The 25674-nt window shown below is 42.3% G+C and overlaps 1 protein-coding gene across 1 annotated transcript; it reads left to right on the forward strand.

The window, feature by feature from the left end:
- The first annotated feature begins 1379 nt into the window (after positions 1 to 1379).
- Positions 1380 to 24979, forward strand: RHOV (ras homolog family member V). Its single transcript, XM_068253377.1, has 3 exons — positions 1380 to 1776; positions 19688 to 19746; positions 21310 to 24979. Exons 1-3 carry the CDS (start codon positions 1551 to 1553, stop codon positions 21748 to 21750), a joined length of 726 nt encoding a protein of 241 aa, XP_068109478.1. The 5' UTR covers positions 1380 to 1550; the 3' UTR covers positions 21751 to 24979.
- The last annotated feature ends 695 nt before the right edge of the window (positions 24980 to 25674 follow it).

Raw genomic sequence — 25674 nt, forward strand, 5'->3', positions numbered from 1 at the left:
TCTGCCCATCATCACTAGATGTATGGCTACCTTAAGATTTAATACATTTCATGCTGAAATCTATTGATGTGCCACCCCAGGTCCCTCTTAGCTGTTCCAGCTATTGCAAGTATCCGGCTGCTTCTGCATTCGCATCCCATGTGGCTGTTGCGTATAGTATGTGGCGCATGTGTGATGTCACATGCGCCAGTGCTATGTGGCAGCCATATGGGATGCGAATGCAGAAGTAGGAGCAGTGGGACACTAGCGGCAACTGCAACAGACGAAACTTTAATGCATTGGCACTGAAAGGAAGGGGGGCACATTAACATTTTGGGGGCAGTGTCCGGGTGCTCCATCACGTTCATTGCTAGTCCCAATATAGCACGCCGCTACTGTCCCACACTTGATCGACCGCATCACCTGAGATTTTCTGGCATGCATGATCGATACTTTGGATTGATTTTGGCGAGAAATTGGTCGATTCGTCGATCAGGCATGCTTGTTGTGGTGCACTGATTTTCGCTAAATGCACATGTTAACAGTAAAAGTGAAGCATACTTTTTTAATTTACGGTATGCTTCACTTTACCCAACGCAATGTGCGGATAACGTGCAGCCCCGCTTTCCCGATCCGTAGCGTTCCTGCTGTCACAGGGAATACAACGCAATAGCTGCTCTGAGGCTTTGTTCACATCTAAAATCGAAATCGCTGATGCCAACGATTTTTGAATTTTTTCCCCCATCCAGCTCTCCACTGCGCGCTAAGATTTTGTACAAAGCGCTTTGTAAGCACTTTTGCAGAGCGATTCCGTTTTTTCCACTTCCAGACGTCAGGAAGTAAACTCTTTCACTCGGAAATGAATAAATAAAATGTATTTATTCATAAAAGCGCAAATGCAAATGCCGGATAATCGGAATAAAGCGATTTGTGAGCATTTTGCATTTTTCCTATACCTCCCATTGTAGCAAAAGCGGTTTGCTGAGCGGAAAGCGGCCGGAACCCGCTGATATGAACTATCCCATAAGGATTCATTGCACTAGCGATTTCAGGTCAGGGCGTTTTTAAAAATAGCCGCTGCGCCAAAAAAACGCGAAATGCCCTAGGTGTGAACAAGTGCTGAACGTTGCCTATGGCCACTTTTAGTGAAGTAACTGCAAGTCTGACCACCCACTTTTGTCTATGCTGGACTCAAATGCCCAGAAACTGTGCAGAAAACTTTTTATGTATGTCCTTTTATGTTAGTATTTTGTGTCATTTAAGTTCAATAAGGTGACACAGTGGGACAAAGTTGCAGACTAGCAATGCAAAGTATTGTATGTAAAGCAAGCTCCAATTACAATGAGGGCAGGGAAGGCATAAATAGGGCTGGCTCAGGGCAGCTGGAGAGCAGAGTATGACTAGTCACACCTGTTTAGTATGAGAGAAGCTTTTGCTTGCAGTGTGATGTACTGGAACATCACTTGTGTCCCTCATGGTAAAGTTATCTTAGCAAAAGAAATCCTGAGACTGACCCATGAGTAGGAAAACGTGGATGTGTACGCCAAGGAGTTGCTGAAGAGATCAGGACCATGCCTCCACAAGTGATGCTGGATTGTTCTGATGTGAAAACATTAAGTCCTCAGCTGTCTGATCCTCAGAGAAGGCGAAATTCATCCAGACCCAGCAGCCAGGAACTCGGAATAAAATGTGTACTGGTGGGAGATGGGGCAGTGGGCAAGACCAGCCTGGTGGTCAGTTATACAGTAAATGGCTACCCAACAGAATACCAACCAACTGCTCTGGACACCTATTCAGGTAAGCGGCCTCAGGTTCTATGTGTGCTGTGTAGTTCTTATGTATGCCATTTAAATTATCAGCAGTATTTTTGTTAACGCTGTAATAACTTTTCCAACACATCTAGGGCTTGATTCACGTACCGGCGCTTAGCTGGTTAGTGAGCCCTATCACTTAGTGGGCGCAAACCATGGCACTAAGTAGTTTGCGCCCACACATCACTGTCAGTCCCGCTCAGTGCGTGCACAGCGTGGATGGCCGGTATTAGTGCGCGGTGCGATGATAACGTTGCACCCACTGCCCCTTAAACGTCGCACCTGGTGCACCGAAAATGGCGCATTGGCTGCCCGCTGAAGCAGCGCATCAATGTGCCGTTTCGGGGGCACCAGGTGCAACGTTTATAGGCCAGTGGGTGCGATGTTATCATTGCACCACGCACTAATACCCGGCTAGCCGCGCTGCGTGCACACTGAGCGGGGCTGTGCGCGAAGTAGCTCTGCGCGGCCGTTAGTGCGCGCAGCGCTACTTATGGGGCACTAAGAGGCTTTTCAAGCCCCTAACATAAAGGACAACTGCAGTGAGAGGGATATGGAGGATGCCATATTTATTTCCTTTTAAACAATACCATTTTCTTGGCTGTCCTACTGATCCTCTTAATACTTTTAGCCGTAGACCGTGCACAAGCCTATGCAGATCAGGTGTTTCTGACATTGTCCAATCTGACAAGATTAGCTGCATGCTTGTTTCTGGTGTTATTTGGACATTACTGCAGCTAAATAGATCAGCAAGGCTGCCAGGCAACTGGCATTGTTTAAAAGGAAATAAATATTATTATTATTATTTATTGTATTTATAAAGCGCCAACATATTACGCAGCGCTGAAATATGTAAGCCTCTTTATCCCTCTCACTTTAGTTATCCTTTAAGTTATACCGGTATATAGAATTAGAATACAGTATGCAATACTAAGATAGTGTTTGGCCCAGTTTTGTAGTTGTGCTATGCAATTATCCACATTTGCTCCAGCTTTCATTCTGCTGCTGATTTTTGGTATGTATTTTTTTTTCGTTTAGAAATATGATTACTGAATATTTCCATTTTTTGCACTCTTTGCTACTGGTTGTGAGGTGCATTAAATTCTGCTTTACATTATGCTGCTCATACAGGCTGCTTGTCTTGGAAAAGCTTGGATATACAGTATGTAGTTTGCTTATACATAGTCAAATCGGGCAAACATTTTAGTTGACGGAGTCCTCCAGACACAATCCCACTTCAAGAAGATTTTGTTTTCTCATGACTTATCCATGAACATACAGTATATGTTTGAACTGGCCAAGCATGAGCGCTCGTTTCGAATCAGGAAATATTGACATTAATTTCTCTCTTGGGTAAGGGGAATTGGCCTTTGGCCAGGAACATCCAACCTGATTGTCAACCTCTCCCTGGGCAAGATTGGTTTAGTGCCAAGAGAGTGCCCTAGAGATATGTGCTCCTTTCCCAGCGTAACTGCTAGCTACTATTGGGCAACAGTCATCTGATGTTTATGGCTTAAATTCAGGCACTTGTGACCTATGTTGGATCAGTTCAGGACTTGCTATCAATCACTACTACAGCCAGTTTAAAGAACCAAAAAAGGACTAGTTTTGGGCTAGTTCATTTCGTCATAGAGGATTCTCGGGGTTTTCTATTTTCAAAAGCATTTCCTGAATGGAATTTTAACTGCCAAAATGGTAAGATACCAGCCAGCCTCCCTACTGCCTTGCATGCTATTTTGTCAGTTAGACTGAGCAACTGCCGTTCAGGAGATGCTTTTGAAGACAAGGAAAACCCTGAGATGGACTAGTCCAAAACTTGTCGGTTCTGACAGATTTTAACTGCTTACATTTTTTATTTTTTTTGCTGCAGTGATTAGTGACTACTTCTAAAAACTCTTCCACAGTAAAGCTAGCCATACACCTACAGATTTTTGCCCAATGGTTCCAAACCATCAGTTCCTCTGAATTCAATTCTATCCATAAACTGCAGAATTCTTTTCAATAGATTCCTGTGGGGAATATATCGAAAATCGATCAAATCTCCGCGTTTTACTATTCAATGCAGTGCAACACTACTGACCGCCGATCTACTGCTGCTCTTGCACTGATCCACCAAAATCTTCCCTCTAGGCCAATCCATACTTCTGACTGATTTTAGGTGAATAAGTTAATCCCTTGTACTTTTTTGTGTGGCATTGATTACCAGTGGATTATATCAGTGATTGAATCTGCTGTGAATCGAACAGGAAAATCGATGTGTATATGGCTTGTTTAAGCCAATTGGGTTACCACCTGGCTTGAGTGAACATTGATTGGAATAGCTACAATGCTAGCGTTGTACTGCTCAGTATATTTAACTGATGAGTCAATAAAACAATTTACTTAGTAAATAGTTTTTTTTTCCCCAGTACAATATTTTTTATCAAACATCTGACCTAGTAAAATGTAATCATTTGTTTACTCTGTCTCCATTACTATAGTACATAACACACATATTTGTAGCTGATGTGCTGAATTAGATTTGTATCAACACTGTGGACTGTGTACTATAGTAAGCCTGCAAGTATGATGGTTATTTTAATTGCTACGTGAGCATTTTACTCTTTCAGTCAAAGGGTTAACCTTTTAGCAGCAAAGTGCTAAGAAATCAGGTACTTCCTTCTGTGAGTGTGAGGAGCTTCTTTTAACCGAGAAGTGTCAAAATGTGTTGGATTCATGTAGTGTTTGGCATTAGCAGAGAGGTGGATACAATCTGCTACTCCTTCCTTCCCAGGACAGTTGCCTGTGTACTTCCCTCACCTCTGCATTACCTCCAGCTGAGATGTTGGGATTCACACTGTGGTTTTCACACTGTGGGATTGCGCAGTGTTACTGTGTTTATAATAGCCTATTACCCTCAGTGACATTTTGGCAACAAGTGTATTCTACTGGGCTTAGGTCTGTCTGCATGACCATTCACTCATGCAGTAGTTCATTCAGTATTTTAAGGAATTATGTGGTATTTCATGCGGTATTTAATGGATTATTCCAGTGCATGGATTTTGGGTGAAATATGTCGCACAGAGAGCATTTTTTTAATTATTATTCTGCCAAGTGCAAGTCCAAGCTGCTTAAAATTAACATAACTTGTATCGGCTCAAAACCATTAATCTTATTAACCATTTTTAATTGCTACCTAATATTGTGAAATTAGGGAAATTTATATTTTTATTAACTTTATTTTTCTGAATAGTTTCACTTTTTCCCGCTTCTCTGATTGGTTTCCTCCCTTCTACAACCTCATCAAATGGCTGTTTGTTACCGACAGCTCTGGGGATAAAATACTGAACATCTCACTTGGTTTTACTGAAAGCTTTATTCTTTGTGAACACACTTATTGAGGTATTTATCTCACTAGTCATTTTTTTAGTTTGCCATGTGATAATCACCTTTGTGAATTGACATTTCACAAACTTTATGGTAAAATCAGCGATTTTACTACAAATGGCAACTAGGTACCATGTGTTGCAACATGAACGTTGCCACAATGTGCCAATTTAGCAATCCTATGCCGTGTGACCTTACCCTCCTACCAGGAAAATGTTTTGTTCTACATTTAAATAGTGTTGAAAATGGTTAGAAGGTATGTTAAGTTTTTAATGCTGTTCCTCTGTTTGAGAATTACTTTAACTTCCTGGGAAAATCTGTCAGTGAATAACTGCTGCTGACCACCAGTTTGAAAATGATAGAAATCCTAGGGAAATGAAGGAAAAGTATCCTAGAAAATGGACAGAAGTTTGTGAAAACCGAAGACATTCTAACTTAGGGCTGGCCAAACTACGGTCCAAGATGGTTTTGATTCACCACCGCTATGAAGCTGGCCCAGTGATAGGGCATTATTCCACTCTTCTCCCCTTCTTCCTCCTGCCATCCTTTAGAAATGCCTGTAGCGCATGTGCAAGAGAAGCAACTTACCCAATCGAACGCTCACCAGTGCCGCCTGCGTCATGTGACTTGCTGTCGGTACATTCCAGCGTGTCACATGGTGCTGCCATGGAGATCACTGCTGAAAAGTGCGATTGGGTGAGTTACCGCCTAATCTTTCCACATACGCTTTTTTTTTTTTTTTTTGAAGGGAGGGAAGGAGAGACACTCCCAGCTGTGGGCCGCATTTAAGAGGAATGTGGCCTGATCCTAGAAAAGTTTGCCCACCACTCTTCTAATACACTGATGTTAAATTTTTGTTTTTATAAATACACAAATTCCACTTTGACTGGAACTGGCATTTGCAACAGCAGAAATGGCACTAGACGAATAAGATTCAGGAACTGCCAAATCTAATAACCAGCAGCTGATGAATCCATTCCCGTGTTCAATTGGCTCTATGTAGAGTTTTTTTTTTTTTTTTTTTCCCGCTGAAACAAACGGATCAATCTAGAATTTGTAAATTGGTCAGGTATTTTTGCTCATCAATGGCTCTAACCAGTTTCTACACCATCTAATACCGAAAGTGTAGTTCTACATTTGGACTTGAAATGCAAAACACAGGAGAGATCTTTAAAGAGAACCCGAGGTGGGTTTGAAGAATATTATCTGCATACAGAGGCTGGATCTGCCTATACAGCCCAGCCTCTGTTGCTATCCACAACCCCTCTAAGGTCCCCCTGCACTCTGCAATCCCTCATAAATGACAGCCACGCTGCTGACAAACAGCTTGTCAGAGCTGGCTGTGTTTATCTCTATAGTGTCAGTCTGCTGCTCTCCCCACCTCCTGCAGAACTCCAGTCCCCGCCTGCATCCCTTCCCTCCCTGCTGATTGGAGGGAAGGGACGGGGGCAGGGGCCGGAGCTATGCAGGAGGCGGGGGAGCAGCTGAGACTGACACTACAGATGTAAACACAGCCTCACAGCACGGCTGTGATTTATGAGGGATTGCAGAGTGCAGGGGGACCTTAGTGGGGTTTGGGATAGCAACAGAGGCTGGGCTGTTTAGGCAGATCCAGCCTCTATATGCAGATAACATTCTTTAAACACACCTCGGGTTCTCTTTAAAGTTAGAGCGAGTGAGATCCCTCATGTTTCCATCAAATCGGGTGATGGACATCTGATATAAGCTAAAACAACCTAGAAGTATCTACCCCATGTTGACTTATCACTTTGGATGAATTAACACCCTACAGACTTCAGCTGATTCTATCTGCACAGGTCACAGTGTAACAGAAAGCTCCATGTAGTAGTTGTTTAGTTTCCAACAAGCTGAAGAACCAGCAAAGGCTGGAAATACCAGGGCACAAGGAACTGACTCAGAGGTTTATCATAGCCAGTGTAATAATCGCACTACGATAACCCCTGACATTGCCGCCTGTTAGTAATCTGTCTGTTATTTGTTATTAATACCGAAGGTGGCTATTAAAGCAAACTAGACAGCCAATCATCAATGCAAGAATGGACCATAAGTTACGTGTGCAGCCAATTAATAGATCATGTGGGAAAGGGTGTCTGTACTGGGGAATTACATCAGATGGTAATCATCGTCTGATCCCGGCAATTCTGGCAGGATTGAGGAATGAATGGAATGTCTATGGGCTACATGAGGTCTCCGCCACCCTAAAGCCAGCCCCTTTCAGGGGAAATGGCCACAAGGTTACATCATGTCAGGCAATAGGCTGCTGCTGCTCCCCTGAACCTGTAGAGATGGCGTGTCAGCTGTGCTCATAGACCTCAATGCCTGTAAGCTTTCAGGGCCTTTTCACATTATGGGGTTGCGGTAAGATTTTTTATTTTTTTTTTAACCTTGAGGCGGCTGTCAATGAAAGTCTGTGGAGACTTTCATAGTTAATGCAGTGCAACTGAAGTATTGAAATCATCACAATGCCATCGCAAAGTCAACAGTGCATTACCGCATGATCTACGCTTATTGATTTATAAAGCAGAAACCTATTCAGTGGCACTGTGCACTGCTTACTGCACAGATTGTGCAGTAATGCAAGTCTATGGCAATGCAGTAAGTATGAACTATGGAGCGCGGTGTGGCGCTGACGGGAATCTGTGACGTTGGGCGGGCCTATGCATATGACCCTGTTGGTGCACTCTGCTGCAGGCTCATATGAGTATAGATTTGTGTAGTGCAGCATTCCTGTGGGATCCACGCACAAGTGTACAACCCTCAGGAGGAGATCTTGGGAGGCTAAATGGCTTACATCATTTGTGATTAATCTGTTTCATTAAAAGTGGACCTGTACTTGTATGCCAGTAATAAGAGCAGGGCCAGATTTAGGCAAAGGCCGAATAGGCCATGGCCTAGGGCACCACAGGAGCAAGGGGTGGGCAGCAGACTAAACTGGTGCAGCATCTGCAAGCAGGGAGATCAGGCAGACACCTGACCACGGTGGCTGATGGACAGAGCTTCTGCGCTGGAGAAATGACATTGATGGCTGCTGTGGTGTGGAGGCAAGCTGGCTACCTATACTGAAGGGAAGGAGGAGGGATCATCTCACTACCTATACTGAAGGGGGGGCTGGTGACAGTGGCCTTGGGCGGCCAAGAGTAGAAATCCGGCCCTGAATAAGAGGTTCAGCAAGAACCAGAATTTGTAGGATCTGATCAAATTGTGGTACCAGTTGAATTGTGTGTTAGTCTAATTTTCTTCTCATTTGCTGCTGGATATCATGCCTATCTTCTGGCTGAATCGGTCAACCATCAATTTGCAGCAGATAATACAGGTTTTGGTCAGTAATGTGTAAAGCTGAATACTCATCTGAAGATGGAACTGGGAACCTCACAGCGATGCCACCCAAGGAAGAGTGTTCTCCCATCCATTTTTCTGCCTGCGATAACATGCAACATCGTTAGCAGTGGGGTCCCACAGGGGTCTGTTCTGGGTCCAGTGCTCTTCAATTTATTTATTAATGACCTAGTAGATGCAGTAGTGAGCAATGTTGCTATATTTGCAGATGATACAAAATTGTGCAGAATCATTAACTCTCAGGAAGATAGTGTCATATTGCAACAGGATCTGGATAGGATGGCTATATGGGCACATACATGGCAGATGAAATTCAATGTTGACAAATGTAAGGTCATGCATTTTGGACGTACTAATGGTCTAGCACCATACAAAATAAATGGGATACAGTTGGGGACATCAAACTTGGAGAAGGACTTAGGAGTACTCATTGACAACAAGTTAAATAATCGTACTCAATGCCAAGCAGCTGCAGCTAAAGCTAACAAAATTTTGGGATGCATTAAAAGGGAAATAAAAACTCGAGATGCTAGCATAATATTGCCCCTGTTTAACTCTCTAGTAAGGCCACATCTGGAATATGGAATTCAGTTCTGGGCACCACATTACAAAAAAGATATTGCAGTTTTAGAGCAGGTGCAGAGACGAGCAACAAAATTGATGCGTGGGATGGAAGGTCTCACTTATCGAGAAAGGTTAGATAAACTTGGTTTATTTAGTCTAGAGAAAAGACGCCTTAGAGGGGATCTAATTAACATGTATAAATACATCCGAGGGCAATATAATAGCTTGGCGGATGAGCTTTTTGTCCCTAGGCCTTCTCAAAGGACTAGAGGACATGATCTGCGCATGGAGGAAAAATGTTTTAGCCATTTATTTAGGAAAGGGTTCTTTACAGTAAGAGTGATTAAGATGTGGAATGCATTGCCACAGGAAGTCGTTATGGCAAACTCTATACCTGCATTTAAAGGGGGCTTAGATGCTTTCCTTGCGTTGAAAGACATCCATGGCTACAATTACTAGGTAATGCCTAATGATGTTGATCCAGGGATTTTATCTGATTGCCATCTGGAGTCGGGAAGGAATTTTTCCCTTTAGGGGCTAATTGGACCATGCCTTGTAAGGGTTTTTTCGCCTTCCTCTGGATCAACAGGGATATGTGAGGGAGCAGGCTGGTGTTGTACTTTATACTGGTTGAACTCGATGGACGTATGTCTTTTTTCAACCAAAATAACTATGTAACTATGTAACTATGTAACTATGTAACTATGTAACTATGTATGTGTAATTGTGTGCATGTAATCATGTGAGATTGTGGAAACCGCTCATTGATCAAAAAATCAGTGTCAGAAAAACCCTGAAAAAATGGCTTTGTGGGTATGAGCCTTAAGTCAGAACACCTGATGTGCATGCTAACTGGATTGGTGATTTGAGGTTTTAAAGGCTAAAGCCCCGAACATGTCTGACACACAGCAGTATGGCTGCCTCTGGCCTTGCTGCCTTCGGATCTAATCAGATACTGCATCAGGCCCTATACTGATCAAAGCGTTGGACTTAGGGCTGTTTCATACTGCCGTTTTCAGCCAAACGGCTCCAGTAAAATGGATCCGGTTTCTGCTTCACCAGATCCGTAAGGCTCGGTTCACACTGGCAAACGGATCCATGAAAACTGATAGCATCAGTTTTCACTCCGTTCGGCCGATCCATGCACCTGAGCGGGCGGATGAGGGGGGGGGGGGGTTTAACTTACCAGGCTTCTGTCTTCTGCTTTCAATTGCATTCCAAGTCGCATCATGTAACTACCACGCTTCCTACTTCAACCTGGGAGGAAGTGTGGTAGTCACATGACACGACGTGGGACGCAATTAACTTCCCTGCCAGTCTAATTTGCGGTGCACAGCCGCAGGAGGGTTTTTTGCAATTTTTTTTTTTTTTTTAGCATGTAGCTAGCCTAGCGCTGGCTACATGCTTCCCCCCCCCCCCCCCCCCCTCCCTACCTTCGGCATCCGCCTAGCCCCTCCGATCGCCGCCGGCGCATAATCCCAACAGGAAACCCCGTTCTGAATGGGATTTCCTGTATATGCTTCCCTATCACCATGGCGATGATTGGACTGACATCGACGTCATGACGTCAAAGGGAGTCCCGATCCACCCCATAGCGCAGCCTGGCGGTGATTGGCCAGGCTGCGCAAGGGGTCTGTGGCGGGGGGGGCCCTCTTTCGCAGCGGATCGGCGGCAACCGTACATAACACGCAGCTAGCAAAGTGCTAGCTGCGTGTTTGAAAAAAAAAATATGCAAATTGGCCCAGCAGGGCCCAGAGCAATCCTCCGTGGCGGCATAGCCCGAGCTCAGCTTGGGATTACTGCCAAGGAGGTTAAAGAGGAAGAAGACTGAAGCCTGGGTAAGAAACCCTCCCTCACCCACCCGCTCCCCACATCCCCCAGCCCCAGTGGAGCATCCCCCATATTCCCCCCAGACCCCCAACTTGTGTGATAATGAGCCAGTTACATAATATGAAAAAAATAACATGAAAGTTATAATATGCAGTGTGCGTTATGCACATAGTGTGAACTTGGCCTAAAAGCAGGAGAAATTATCATTTTCACTGGACCATTTCAGTGAGTTTGTTATGACCCACTTTGACTCAATTGGAACTGCCTCCACGTATAGGTCCATATTATTCTGTTAAGTTTTTTTCCTTCTGAGTATTCACCAGAGATATTTTCAAACCTTGACAATAAAATATCTTTAAGGCTAAGCAAGAAATTAAGTTTACCTTTTACCTACTTTTTAGTACATTTTCAATAGGGAAGTGCTGAAAAGTTATTTTCAAGGTTAAAAAAAACTCTCCAGGGAGATAACTAGGAGAAAAGCTAATGTCTAAAGATCTCGGTGGTAAAGAAGGAAGGTGTACTCCATGATGAAATACTGGGAGTAGAGTAATGGTGATTAGGTAAGGCTTTTCAACCCATCCAGTTGCACCCAATTAAGATTGCTTTAAAACAGTGGTGTGTGAAGACGTGCTTTGGTCCCCGTCTCCATTCAGTGTGAATTCATCCCCTACCTAACAAGTTTTTTCCATTGCCTGTCCATCCCCTCCCCACCCTGTTGTTATGCATGTCTTTCCCATCTCCACCCAATCCCCTACAATTTGCTCTCACTCTCCACCCCATCCCCATCCTATATAGTTAGCAGTTATGTAAATAGAAACAAGAAGAAAATGCAAGAAAAGGATTGTGTATTTAACACTAACCAAATGTAACTCAAAACGGATAAGGAGACCTGTCAACACTAGGAAGGTGTACAACCATATTGGCTGGTATTAAGTTGTTTTGTTATACAGACACTGTTTTCGTAAATAAGTGAAACCAGCATGGACGTTTCACTTTATCTGTTGTCCCACATACAGCTTCTGCCACTAGCCATGTATATTTCAGGTCCTACATGCTGCAGTGCATGTGTCCTGCTTAGTGTTGAGATTTATATAGGTCTCCCGAATACCCTGTAATTTAACAGATCTCCAGCTAGGCTCATATATTGTTCCTTTCTTCTATATTGCTTGTGTAGCAGTGCAGACACACAATTTTGATTGGCCAATTTTACCACTTTAATGTGGTATGAAAACCAACAATACTACGAAGAGGTGGCGTAAATAAGCTCTCATACTACATGGTAGTGGTAACATTGGCCAATCAAGATTGGATGTGCGTATGCACCTTAATTCACCCTAACAATTTACACTGAAAGCAGGAATATGGCAAACACTGACACTGTTGACTGTACACACTAGTTTAGTCATGTTGGTAGCACTGCAGTTGTACTGTGTCCTGACTGCACACAGGTAAAGTTGTCATGTCCCTTCCACGCCCCCCTCCCCCGTTGTGTTTAACAGCACTGACAGGCTAGGCCTTGTCTGTTTACCACTAGAGGTGGTGAATGAGATGTGTAATTCTGAGTGGCTGCAGAATTATGCAATTTTTAAATGCAAATGTATGCAGCTTAAAAATGGACAGATAAAATGGTGGGATTCAATTTGATCCATTTTCAAGATGCATATACTTGCATAGAAAATTTGCAACAACCTGGAATATTTGCATCTCATTGACAATCTACCAAGAATCCAGCATGTGTACAGCCGCTCCCGACAGCACTCTGCCGAGCGATGGCCAATAGCAGTGTTCTCCCAACCCACCCACCTCTCCTTCCACCTACCCCTTCCTCTCACCGTAACAAAACCTGTTGCTCCAATGGCTCCTAAGCAAGCCTTTTCTGCTTCATTCCAGCTAAACGGAACACACAAGCCTGTAAAACACCAGGCATTCAATGAGGTTTCTAACAATCTGGGAGTGTCCTGCTTCTTTACTAGTTATTCACTTAGTAACCCAGTTACTAGTTATTCACTTAGTAACCCATTTCCAACATTAGGACTAACCGTTTCATTTAGAGTAGTGAGTAGAAAACCTCAGTGTTTATTATCTTATTGGCCCTACACATGAATGTGGTTAGGGAGTGGCACGGTTGAGGAAAAGCCACTTGCAGTGTCCATCTTGTAGTGACTTCCCTCATCCACGTGTGTTTGTGGTGGTGTGGTAGCTTTCCACAGTGCAGAGCTGCATGTGTACTGTAACCGCTGCATTCAGCATTACCTCAACAGATGTATGCATAAGGCTAGGCTCACACAGAAAAGTGCTGTACTGACATTGCTGCTCATTCAACTGCAATGGTTTTCATGTTGGTTTCTTACAAGAGAAAATTACCATGTTGCCTGAGAGAACACCGAAGACTGGTCCAATAGAATTGTTAAAACTTGCCAGTCATTGGCCAATGAAAACTGTATGTATGTGTGCACCCTCAGGCTGAGTGCACATTTGAGCAGTGCAAAATTGCTGGCAATTTGCAGAAATTGTTTTTTTTTTTCCCATCTTGTAAATGTGTTTGCATGCATTTTAACAAATTGTGGCAAAATACGTTTAAACTCTAAATGCTCGAAGGATGCCGAGAAAAGGTGAATTTTTGGGGGGCCATAGGAACACATTGCATGTGCAGCTCGCAGTGTTCTGCTTAAATGCAGCAACATTGCTGCTATTTGGCCTAGTGTGCACCCAGCCTTCATTCATACAGCAGTATGACAGGTTTCTAGGCATGCTGTGCGCCACAAAGATTACAGGCTTTATTCTTTGTAATGAGTGCTTCAGCTTCATTCAGTTTACAAAAAGATTCCTAGATAGCAAGCCCTGGAACGACCAGCCAAGGTGGACAGTTGTAGTGTCCGCTCTGATGCAGCGTTGTGGTCAATTTGGAGCCCTGGACAGATGTTTTAACCATCAGCTGTATGTGAAATGCATCAAAAATGCACAAAAAATTTCAGATGGCACATAATGGCTCTTTATCTACAAACAACTAGAAGTTTTTCAAAGCTAGCTGAAGTTTTGAAAGCGCTCATTTCAGCATTTTAAGTACTTTGCATGCAAGGAGCTGAAAAGTTGGTACTATGGGCAGTCCTCTACTTACAAAACAGTTCAGTTTTAGGAGATTGTAAATTGACTTTGTAAGTAGAATCCTGTGAAACATGGATGGATAGATTTACTTTTTGGACAAATCTGGATTTTCTAATAAACTCTTTTTTTGGTTGTTTTTAATGTTTTTGGGTGACCTATTTCGCAGTTGTGTACAGGCCTTTAGATTAGTAGCCTACACTAAGCATGAGACTGCCGCCTGATCAGGCCTCTTGCATCAATGCATATATTTAGGTATGTTATGCATGGACTGTACTTGGCCTATAAATTAGCTGCTGCTAATGTAAAACTCACTGAACGCTCAGAATATCAAGCAGCTGGCGGGGGAGAGATCTGAGGGTATGTGGGCTTCACTGGTGTAGATATGCAGCACTTGTCTGCTACATTTGCTGTTTTTATTACAAGACATGCATTTTTAGCTCCCACCCCAGTTGCCCTCATCTGCCAGATCAGTTTCAGACTTGGAAAGCCCCCTGCTGAATGCAAGCACCAAAGCTTGTTGTACTAGCTCAAAGATTACATTCGGTTTAGATTTCATCCCCTCTATGACAAAACCTTGCTGGCAGCTGAGCTATACCTCCTAGCTGGTGTTTCCTGTTTGTATTTGACAAGTCTATAAAATATTGATGCACGAACTGTGCTGGAGGGTTAAAAGGGGGGGACAAACCTCACACTGCAGGTTGCAAGTTTGTTGGTATCGGTTGACAAGAGTGTTTCCAGTTAAACAGGTTCCTCCCCTATCTACTAGGGAGGTTATGATTTGATTTTCCCAGCAGTTAACAAGCTTGCGTAGTGACAATATATACACAGTCACAGATCACACCCCTCTATTGTCTGGCTGCTCTTCACCTAAATGACATGTGCCGCTTGTGGTGACATATCCGGAAGAACGTTTTTCTGCACATGTAGCCAGGATGTTTGAAGTGCCTTCTTCATACAACACAAAGTATACAGTGCTAAAAAATGGACACATGAAACTACAGATTAACATTAGTCACAGTCCTGTGCAGCTAATTCCTTTCAGGACGCAATCTATCTCTTACTTCTACAACAAAAGGAGGGATAGGACACTGGTCTTGGATCTACTTATTATTGCAAGAGACGACTTTGATAACTGCACAGCTGTGACTTGCCTGCCTCCTGCTGACTTTACAAGTAAAATGGCAGCTTCCATGCAGGCATGGTAGTGGTATGCAAGAGATGTTATCATAGCTTTATACTACATTGTGCAGCAGAAAGCTGTGGTAGCAATGATAAATATAAGCATTTAGTAGGGAAGGCTGGTAATCCAGATAAATAGTATCAGGTAGATGCCCATCATTCTCCTGAAACTGAACATTGTATGCCTTTCTGTGTATGAACTTTGTACGAACATCAGTTCTGCAGCCAATGCCACATTATCTCCTCATTCTCTGCATCTGTATGGTGTTGTGAGTGGCCATGTTATTGCAGTACGTACAGAATCATTAAGATATCAGTTGTTGATTTAAGGCTTGTACACACATCCAACAAAAGTGCACAACCAACCCAACGACATGACCGACAGCACTACCAAGTGATTGCATGACTTGTATTTTCCACGCAGCGACCAACTGAACTACCAACTCGTATACATACTGCGCGCGCAAGCGGAAATACAAACTGCTGATGTGTGTGAGCCTTTAGAATCGTACATGTGCAACAACTTTCACCTGGAGTGAGAACATATAAGGGTGTGTCCCCTGGCATTGTGTTGCAAAGTGGCGTAACTTGGCATATGCATTTTCAGACACTTGGTAATGAAAGCCTATCTTTAGGGCAGTTGCACTTTAATTTACAGAGCTATTCATCCCAGTCGGCAATGTTTCATGATCAGGCAAAGCATTATTTATAAACTTAGAAAAAGGGACGTGCATACAAAGCCATCTAGGGACAGATTATTTACACCTTAATATAGACAACCGTGGCTGCAGAGATGTACTGATCTATGGGAATGGCCTGACCTGCCCAACCGAGAGGTTCATAGCTCACTGCAAATTTTGAGATAATACAAGGTCCATAAAAGCCATTGTAAGAAATGGATCATCTTTTATGAATGCATTGCCTATCCCTGCTGTTCCAGATCTGTGACAATGAATTCAGGAGTCGTAGAAACACAACAAATGTAACGTGTTCTAGTTCAAGTCTCATAATCAAAGCAGAAGATTGAGAGTTTGTTTTGCCATTGAAAATGGGACATGGGAACAGAAAAAGGTTACTTGGCCCTCTGCCATTTCCCACACCCTAATGGTGCGCTTGGTAATCTGCTGAACACAAGATGATGAAGATTCTGCTACCTTCCTCTGCAATAGTTGTTAGTTTGGCTCCATTCACACTCTGCAGGTTGCGATACGATTGCAGTGGTGCCGAGAAGTAGAACTGCACGTAAACAGGTGATGTGATCATACAGTTCCATTGAAAGTATGCTCACTGCCACTGTAAACACGCATGTTGCCTGGTAAACCCACTGCTTGCTGCTGTTCATCTAACGGGACCCACTGCACTGCACCCATGTGAACGTACCATAAGATATTGTCCATGGCAACAAAACCAAAGGGACACAGTGTGAAAAGATCCTAAAGGTGCATATACATGCACTACAGCAACCAACGACGGGTCCGTCGGCACCTCCCGCTGGGCGGGTTTTTAGCAGACTGTAGTGCGTGTGTACGCACTGTCGGCAGACTGATAAGGCTGTTGCCGAACGATCCGCCGGGCGGAACAGCCTTATCAGTTCACCGACAGTGCGTACACACGCACTACAGTCTGCTGATAGTCCACCCAGCGGGAGGGTCCGACGGACCCGTCGTTTGCTTCTGTAGTGCGTGTACGCAAATACTGTTCTGTTTACTCACCTTCCCCCATTGTTGTCGTGCAGGACAATTCCTGTTTTTCCTTTTCAGTTTCACAATGTTTCTTGCTACGGTTTCTCACAGCAGGGAAGCATTTCATTCAGTTTCACCTTCTTTAATGTCTCTGTTTGGGTTTCTCGTATATTTAGGTGTTCCCAAGTCTCAGATAATCCATTCTACTTTGTGCTCTTCCTTTTATGTGTAAGCTTGTTGTGAATTTCCAGTCTTCTAGGCATAATTTGCTAAGCCCCCATGAAGTTCAGTTATTGGCCTTGACAGGCAGCCATGGCCATCTGTCCACCAATTCTGCTCTAAAAGCTAATCATGCAATAAAACTGCAGTGTTTCTACTTCCTGCTTTCATGCAAGCAGCAGACGTTTTAACATCTGTTTACTAATTTGACATTTAGGCATGACCGCGACACATAAGTTAGAATGGCTTTACTACAATTTAAATTGTAGTAAAAATGTCCCTGCTGAACTCAAAACTCAGGTATTCAATAAACAGTGTCTGGTCATATGCAGTGGGAACAGGCCTTGGTAAACTACATATACATAATTGGCGAATAAATAAAACAGTCTTCACGTGAACAACATCCCCACATGATGGAAGATATTCCTGGATGAGCTTTGAAAACAAACTTGTTTAGTATAATAACCCTGTACTCCTTGCTTGCCGTGACAGGGCACAATGAACGCTTACCACCTGTAATGAACATTCCAGTTTAATGCCAGACATACAGGACAGTGTGACTGGCCCATGGTGACCAGGAGCTGGACTATCACCCAAACCAGTCTTACTGGCTTCATGCATTGTTCAAAATGCTTACAGCTACGTGTTGTCTAATAGTTTATGGCATGCAACACCACACAAATAACAGGAGGTTTTTTATGACAAGTAGGCATGAAAACATACCAGTGACTAGGTATAGCATGTGGGTTAGATAAGGTTCCAAAGGAAGCTGTCATAATAAAATATTTTAAGCTGATCGGAGCAATATCTGCCATGTTGAAAGGTTCTCATATTAGTTATTTTCGGTCATTTATTTGATTCACTTGCAATTGTGTATGGTGGAACTTTTTCGATACATTTAATTTACAAATCTATAGGTCCAAATGGAGCCTTTCAAGGTGGTCAAGTGAAATGGCACTGGATAAAGTGTAACATGCATTACTCTGCTGTAGGCAGTAAATGGGGATAGTACCTTTTGAATGAGCCTGTCATTTGTTTGGGCAAGAGAAATGTTGACAATAAACACAACCATTCTAAAGGCAACATAAAAGCACAGTACTGACATGCAAAAACAAAACACCTCATACAAAGTTGCAATAAATTCAGATGAGGTAGGTCCCACAGAGGGACAATGCATGTGGTCTCGAAACTCCCAGTATGCCACACAGTTATCTCATGACCACACCCACTTCCTCCCTCTGCTCCCTTGGTGGTCAGTCAGCTTTGTGTTCACAGGAAGAGTGGCCGATCTCGCCTCTCGTCTCCTTCCAGACTACATGTCGATGATGAAATGGGGGAGGAGTCTGGACAGCTCATAGACTGCTGCAAATGTCAATACGGTACTTTCTGTACTGTATGCATTAAAAACAGAAGCTTGAACTGAGGTTTAAAGAGAACCCGAGGTGGGTTTGAAGAATATTATCTGCATACAGAGGCTGGATCTGCCTATACAGCCCAGCCTCTGTTGCTATCCCAAACCCCCCTAAGGACCCCCTGCACTCTGTACTGGTAGATGTAAACACAGCCTCACAGCACGGCTGTGATTTATGGGGGATTGCAGAGTGCAGGGGGTCCTTAGGGGGGTTTGGGATAGCAACAGAGGCTGGGCTGTATAGGCAGATCCAGCCTCTGTATGCAGATAACATTCTTTAAACACACCTCGGGTTCTCTTTAAGGTTCCAAAAGTAATGTTCGAAGTCAAAATGGCCATTTGTCTACTAGTTGACCTTAGCCCGTTTAAAAACTGGCTCTAGCTCTGTCAACATCGCATATCAGTGCGCATCCGCGTGCGCACAGGTGCCGCACACACCCATCTGCCTGCGCAAATGCTTAGCTCCCTGGCCCCGTCCTCCTATCCCAACGGGTGTCTGCGCTGCACATGCGTAGTAGCGCAAACGCAGGGACACTTAGGTTTTATTGCATAGGATAATTCTAACAATTGTTTGGTGCTTTTCTCCTGTCTAACTCTAAGTGCTTGAAAGATGCAGGATGCGCTCAATAGGCCTCCCTACAGTGTTGGGGAGTCTTGCCACAGGACTTACCGAATAGGTACTGGCTTCAGCCAGGGTTCGAACCCTTTTCTCCTATGTCAGAGGCGGGAACCAGAGGGGAACGACATATGGAGGCTGACATTTACTGGGCATTTACTCCATCGTGCTGCACTATTGGCTCTCCTCCCAACCTTATTAAACTCTGTATTGTATTTGTGCCTCATGGAAATTCTAAAGTAATATTGCTGTACAAGTAGTGGTGCTACAGTATATTTGAGTTATAAAATAGTTTTTTTTTTGTTTCCACAAACTTAACAGCTGGCTTACAGAAATGTCAGTTCAAGCCCAAGGCAAGGAAATCATAAATAGACCTAGGCATAAACTATGCCTGTGGATTGCTTATCCTTTGGAATAAGTAGTAGGTTTTGAAAACTGTATGCAAGTCCTTAAATATAACACAACAGGAATATGTGTGTGAGCTTCTGGATTTTGTTTAAACACCCTAGAATCTTTTATCATTTCTAAAATGAGATGTTTAAGTCTGCATATCTATTTTGTCTTTCAGTGCAAGTGTTGGTAGATGAAGCACCGGTACGAATTCAGCTTTGTGACACACCAGGACAGGTATGCAAATACAATTTTACTTAAATACACTTTAAATTGTTTGGGAATTACAAGGGCCACCTATATGGAGAGAGGAAGCCGGAAAGCTGCAAAAGACCTCTTTCTGATCAGATTTGATCAGCGAGATCTGTGCATTAGTCAAACTGTTGGCTAGCCATACACCGCAAGCAGATTCCCCGATTTTGATTTCAGCATGAAATCTCTCGGGCATCGACCTCGTGACACCACCTGACCGCTGTGCCCCCTGGTGCCTGTGCATTCAGATCTCACCTATTCCAGCTGCTGCAACTGTCCAACTGCTTCTGGTCTCATCTGCTGCTTCCCCATGATTGGCCCATGTGACATCACATACGCTCCTCGATCACGTTGTTCCGAGCTTTCCCTGCATGCTCGATAATTTTATCAAATTGCATGAAGATCTGTGCAGCGACAAGCATGCCCAATTTGGGATACGACCGATTTCAGGCCGAAACTGGTTGGATCGTCAATTGGGCATGCTTGCTGAGGCACCGATTTTCATGCAATTTGATAAAATTATCTAATCAGATGGTCGATTGGGCCACAAAATTTATATTGTATGGCCCACCTTTAGGGGTTTATACACATCTCAAAGGGATTAAATACTAAAAGTTATTTTACTCTTGATATAGCTCTTCTATTCACTGTGTGCCAATAAAGTTGGTTCATGAGATGCCATTTATTGTTTTTGTTCATATTTTATTGAAAATTGCATACAGCTCCTAACTTGGTAAATCTAAACTAGCAGCCACTTAATTTTGATAGGCTCCATTCCAAGCTGCATACATTTTGTAATGGCGTTTACATCCGCTTCAAAGTTGACATGAGTCTAACTACATTTTTGGAAGCTATACAATAACTTTGAGATCTTTTGGGAGGTCAGGGCACCAAAAAACCTAGAAATGTAGGACAATAAGGTACATTGCCGGCCATTTTCAAAAGAGAACCTATTTGGTATAAAAGAAGCTTATTAAGGCTATTAGAACCGTCCAATTTTTCCAGGCTTAATATAAGAACGTCATCTTACTGAAGCTGCTCAGCTCTCTACCATGACATCTACAGTGCGATATTTGGTGCCATGTATTTTTCAAAGTATCTATAGATAAAGGGCAGCTGGTGTAACTGAATCCCATAACTGAATCCCATAGCTTTTAGTAAGTGCCCTGTCTGTCTTAAAGCTATTCCGAGATGAAAAACTAACTATAACAAGTAACTTGTCTATATATCTTATCTAAAGTTTAGTTTACACAGCATATCTAGCTGCCATCAGCTTCAACAGTTTATTATTTATTCCTGTGATACAATATGAAAGGAACACAATTATGCAATGAGTAAAAGTTTTTATCTCGGATCCACTTTAAGTCTGTCAGTACAGCAAGACCAAAAAAAGGTTTTACGGAGCGCATGGTGGAGGCTTTGTTGTGAATTAACTAAACAAAAAAATATTAATGCTGTAGGAGGTAGATTAAGATCAAATACTTTTACATAATGATACATTAAGATAGATCTTTGTTAAATATATAACCTGTTTATTTTTCATTACAGGAAGATTTTGACCACCTCCGATCCCTGTGTTATCCAGAAACCGATGTCTTCCTGGTGTGCTTCAGTGTGGTAAATCCCAGCTCATTTCAGAACATCACAGAGAAATGGATCCCAGAAATCCGGACCCACAGTCCACACACCCCCATGGTATTAGTGGGCACCCAAACCGATCTCAGAGACGATGTGAACGTATTGATCAATCTGAACCACTGCCGCGTGAAGCCAGTAAGCGAGTCCCAAGCACAGGCCGTGGCCCAAAAGATCAGAGCTGAGACCTATATAGAATGCTCTGCACTGACTCAGAAAAACCTCAAAGAGGTCTTCGACACGGCCATACTAAGTGCCATTGAACACAAGGCACGACTGGAGAAAAAACTGAGCTCAAAGGGTTTTAAACGACTTTCAAAATGCAGATGGAAGAAATATTTCTGTTTTGTGTGAACTTTGTCTACTGTTCTTGTTTAAAAATGCACCCCCTGAGTTGGGTTGTAGAACTGGATACTCCCAGCCAAGGAAACTTCAGCGTTTGACAACGTAGCTGGCTTTGCCATAGATACACTAGAGAACATTCAAGATGAACCTCTCATTAGTTGTAGCCAGCCACTAATTATCATCAAAACATTATTTTGTTTGACTGAAGGAGGTGAGAGAGACCAGGTTGTTCTCAAAATAGTTATAGTGCAATGTGAAAGCATGGGTGGATTTAATACAGAAGATATGCTTGCACGTTTCACAAAGCTAAAACTGCTGCTATGGTTTACCATATGAGAGCTCCTTGATCATAACAGTCCCTTATCTAAAGCAAAGTCTGCCTTGCCACTATAAAATAAATTCTCCTCAAAGCAGCTCACATTTTGTCTACATGTGGTTTACTGAAATGGAGGCTGAAGTTCACAGGATAATGGCCTCAAATAAGATCACAAAATCTACCTTCATTGATGTCATCAGAAAGTCTGTCTGTTTCTGAGGGCTTATAACTGCAGGAAAAATCAGTACAAATGTATGGATTGCCTTCTATTTTGTTCATCAATGTATGTACTTAGAAAATAATAAATACTTAAGTAGAGGAGGGAACCTTAAAAAGCATAAGAGCTAATGGCTCTTCTAAAAGATTATCCTGTAAAAAAGGGGGGGAAAAGTAAGAAGACTATTGTATAAATCTGGTCAAATAATATAAATTCTTTAGCATTCTAATCCATTTTCTTTTGAATATTCTCAGGATGATTTGTTTAAATTGGAATACAAAAACTCAAGTATACAGGCATATAGCAATAAAGACTGGATTCTGCCTTAAACTGTATCTAAATTCAGGAACATTTTTGGAATTAACAAAAGAATAAAATCTGTCCAGGGAGCGATAGAGGCAGAGAGAACCCTTTAGTGCCTGTAATGACTGTCCTCTCTCTTTAAGCCCCACCCCATCTTGCAGATCTGAAAGCTCTGTTCCACAAAGTGAGATGTCAATGTGAACCAGTAAAAAAAAGATATTTAGGCATATAAACCAAGACAGAGCTTAAGATAACTTAGAAAAAGTTCAGATTGCTTTCATCCTGTATGGAAAAATGATAGATTTAGATTATATTCTTCCATGAAGAGTAATTGTGCATACTGGTAATAAAAAAAAATGGCATAATGCTCACAATGCATTAAATTGTGATAAAGAGTCCACATAGATATTCTTTGTTGCAGAATCCTATATTCAGTGTTGGAGACATTATGCAGATCAGCCATACAGTGGGAAGGTTATGTAGAGCTGTGGTCTTTGTGCTTTGTGAGGGCGCATGTGATCAGTCGATGGATTTGGGGTTCCAATCCACCAAACTGATCACATGCTTCTTCATGAGCTCTCATAGATTGAAACAAAATATCTTAGGGATCCATTCAAATCTTAAATTTTTAAAATTCTCACACCGGAAAGACCACCATTTTTTTAAATGGCACATTTGAATACCAAGAAATAAAAAAAATTTGAATTTTTGCAAGTTGTTTGTCAAAGAACGAGTAGATGAATTACCTGAATTGTAAAGTCCATGGAGTATGTGTAGAAAAGTCATGTGTGATAAAGATATGTAAAGTGTAAATGATGGCTACTAGTGAAGTCTATACAAAGTGCAAGATTGAGGAATGTAGAAAAAAAAAGTTAGAGAAAGTTGTAAAATTTGCAAAATCTTAACTCCAGCAAATGGGAAACTCCATTATTGCTTTAAAAAAAAAAGTGGGTTTGTGCTGCTCAGGTCTTTGTGAAGGTTCCTTCTGTCTCCATATGCACCCCACTCTGGTTTTTCAAAAGTGACTGTAAGCTCAAATTGCACACGCTGGATTATGGATGGAGCTCTGCATCATGTATTATAGAGTGAACACCCACTACTCATTTAGTACTGGGAATAATCCAGTGAATGGCAAAACTATTCCAGTCTCAACTAACAGCTTGTTAGGAACACTGGGAAAAGGCTGTTTCTTTTAGAGCCATTTCACAACGGCAATGGAATCTAGCAATTAGTCAAAGCAACTAATGAGCTACAAAACATGCAGGTGAAGACTTCACTGACTCCCGCCCTCCAATACAACCCACACTACCATAATAGAGGTCAGAACTTCCATTTTTGTTCCCAATTAGTCACTTGGCTTTTAATAAAGCTGTTACAAAAAGTTTGAGCGCAGGTAATTGAAATCAGGAAGCAGAATATTGTGTATCTATTTGAGTAGGTCATGGTGGAAGGTTTGCTGGCTTCATAATTGTTCCTGCTCAGAGACTTGGTAGATGGTGAAGCCTGGATCAGGTTACCAGCCCATAACCTGTTTAACAACTTCAGCAATACAACTTTTATTTCTAGAAATAGACCTGAGTAATGTCAGCTCTGCATGTGGTGAGGAGTACTATTGGCGGTTTCCTTCACTGAAAACTGAATGCAGTTTATTGTTCCAAGGTTATTCTCCTGGTTTCCCAACATAGGAATAGTCTCCTCCTCATAGACCTTCCAAGCCTCCCTATTGGTCACTCATTGTGATAAATGCCTTTACAGGATAGGAGAACTATAAGATCTCATTGGTTGCAATTATGTTGCTATTATACATCTTTTGGAACTACTTATTTTTATTTTTTTACTATAGGCAACCTCTGATTACTGATATGTAGTTTTTAATTTGTAATCTTCCCCCTCATTGTCACCTGAGTTTAGGTAAGGTTTCCTTTAAGTTGATAATTTCCAGAGAGGAAAAATCCTTTATTCATTAAGAGGCGACATCATTTAATTGCCTAAAAATGTAGCTATAAAGGCAGTAAATGAGTTAATAAAATGAGGCTTTATAGGAATTAAGGTAGGATTGTAAACCTTTTGCCTTGATTTGACAGAATCAGCTGATCAGCGCTTTAAGCCACCCTAAGCTGAATAGATGGACTGACTTTTCGGGTTCTGCAATAGCTTCAGGCATTTAGTGACAGCTTCAGTATTTGCTTCTTGAGTGAAAAACTCTGAAAGGCTGGCCTACCCTGCAAATACAGCTTTGTGAACACACCTGTTTAAGTAAATATTGGAACCTATGCAAGATTGTGACCTGGTTTCCTGATCTCCTTCCTGTGTATATATTTGTATAAACATAACTGTTCACAGCCCCGGCTGTAAGAGAATAAAATGTTAATATTGTAAATAAAATATTCTTTTTATATTAACTTTGCTTTCGTCCTTCTGTGTAGTGGTATATTGAAGGAATGGGTGCAAAAACAGAACACTTAAAGTGGATCCGAGGTGAACTTTTACACATTGCATAATTGTGTTCCTTTCCTATTGTTTATAGGGCATTCCTTAAGCCAAATACTTTTTTGTTTTTGTTTTAATACTCTAATTCCCTATAAACTAAAAAATCTATGCCCACAGGTTTTCAGAGAGCCTTGGCAGTAGCAAGGGCTCATGGGAGCTCAGTCTGGGCAGGAGGAGGGGGAGGTGTTACTAGCCATTGATTTCAGAGGCAGAGGGGGGGAGGGGGGATTAGGCTGAGTGCTCAAGATACAGATAAGCCTGCCTCTGTGCAATGTTTCCAAACAACATGGCTGCTGTCATTGTATCACAGGAATAAATAATCATATTCTATTAAAACTGTTTCCAGCTAGATTTGCTGCGTAAACCACCTAAACGTTAGATAAGATATATAGACAAGTTACTTGTTGTAGAGTTTCATATCGGATCCGCTTTAGCAGTGGGCCTTTATATGTTTTATAGACCACTTGGATTGGGCCCCATTTGTTTATAGGCCTCCTAACATTAGAACTCTATATCCTATGTTTGGCTACTACACATTTTAAAGCACACCTGAACTGAAAATTAAGTCAAAATAAACATACACACATCATACTTACCTCCCCTGTAG

This window comes from Hyperolius riggenbachi, chromosome 9 (assembly GCF_040937935.1).
Source record: "Hyperolius riggenbachi isolate aHypRig1 chromosome 9, aHypRig1.pri, whole genome shotgun sequence".
Classification (NCBI taxonomy): domain Eukaryota; kingdom Metazoa; phylum Chordata; class Amphibia; order Anura; family Hyperoliidae; genus Hyperolius; species Hyperolius riggenbachi.

What these genes read in the sequence shown, in the direction of transcription:
- RHOV (XM_068253377.1), top strand. Translation starts at nt 1,551, where the DNA reads ATGCCTCCACAAGTGATGCTGGATTGTTCTGATGTGAAAACATTAAGT. An exon ending in TGCTCTGGACACCTATTCAG is followed by an intron (nt 1,777 to 19,687) that starts GTAAGCGGCCTC and finishes TTTGTCTTTCAG; the next exon opens with TGCAAGTGTTGGTAGATGAA. An exon ending in TTTGTGACACACCAGGACAG is followed by an intron (nt 19,747 to 21,309) that starts GTATGCAAATAC and finishes TTTTCATTACAG; the next exon opens with GAAGATTTTGACCACCTCCG.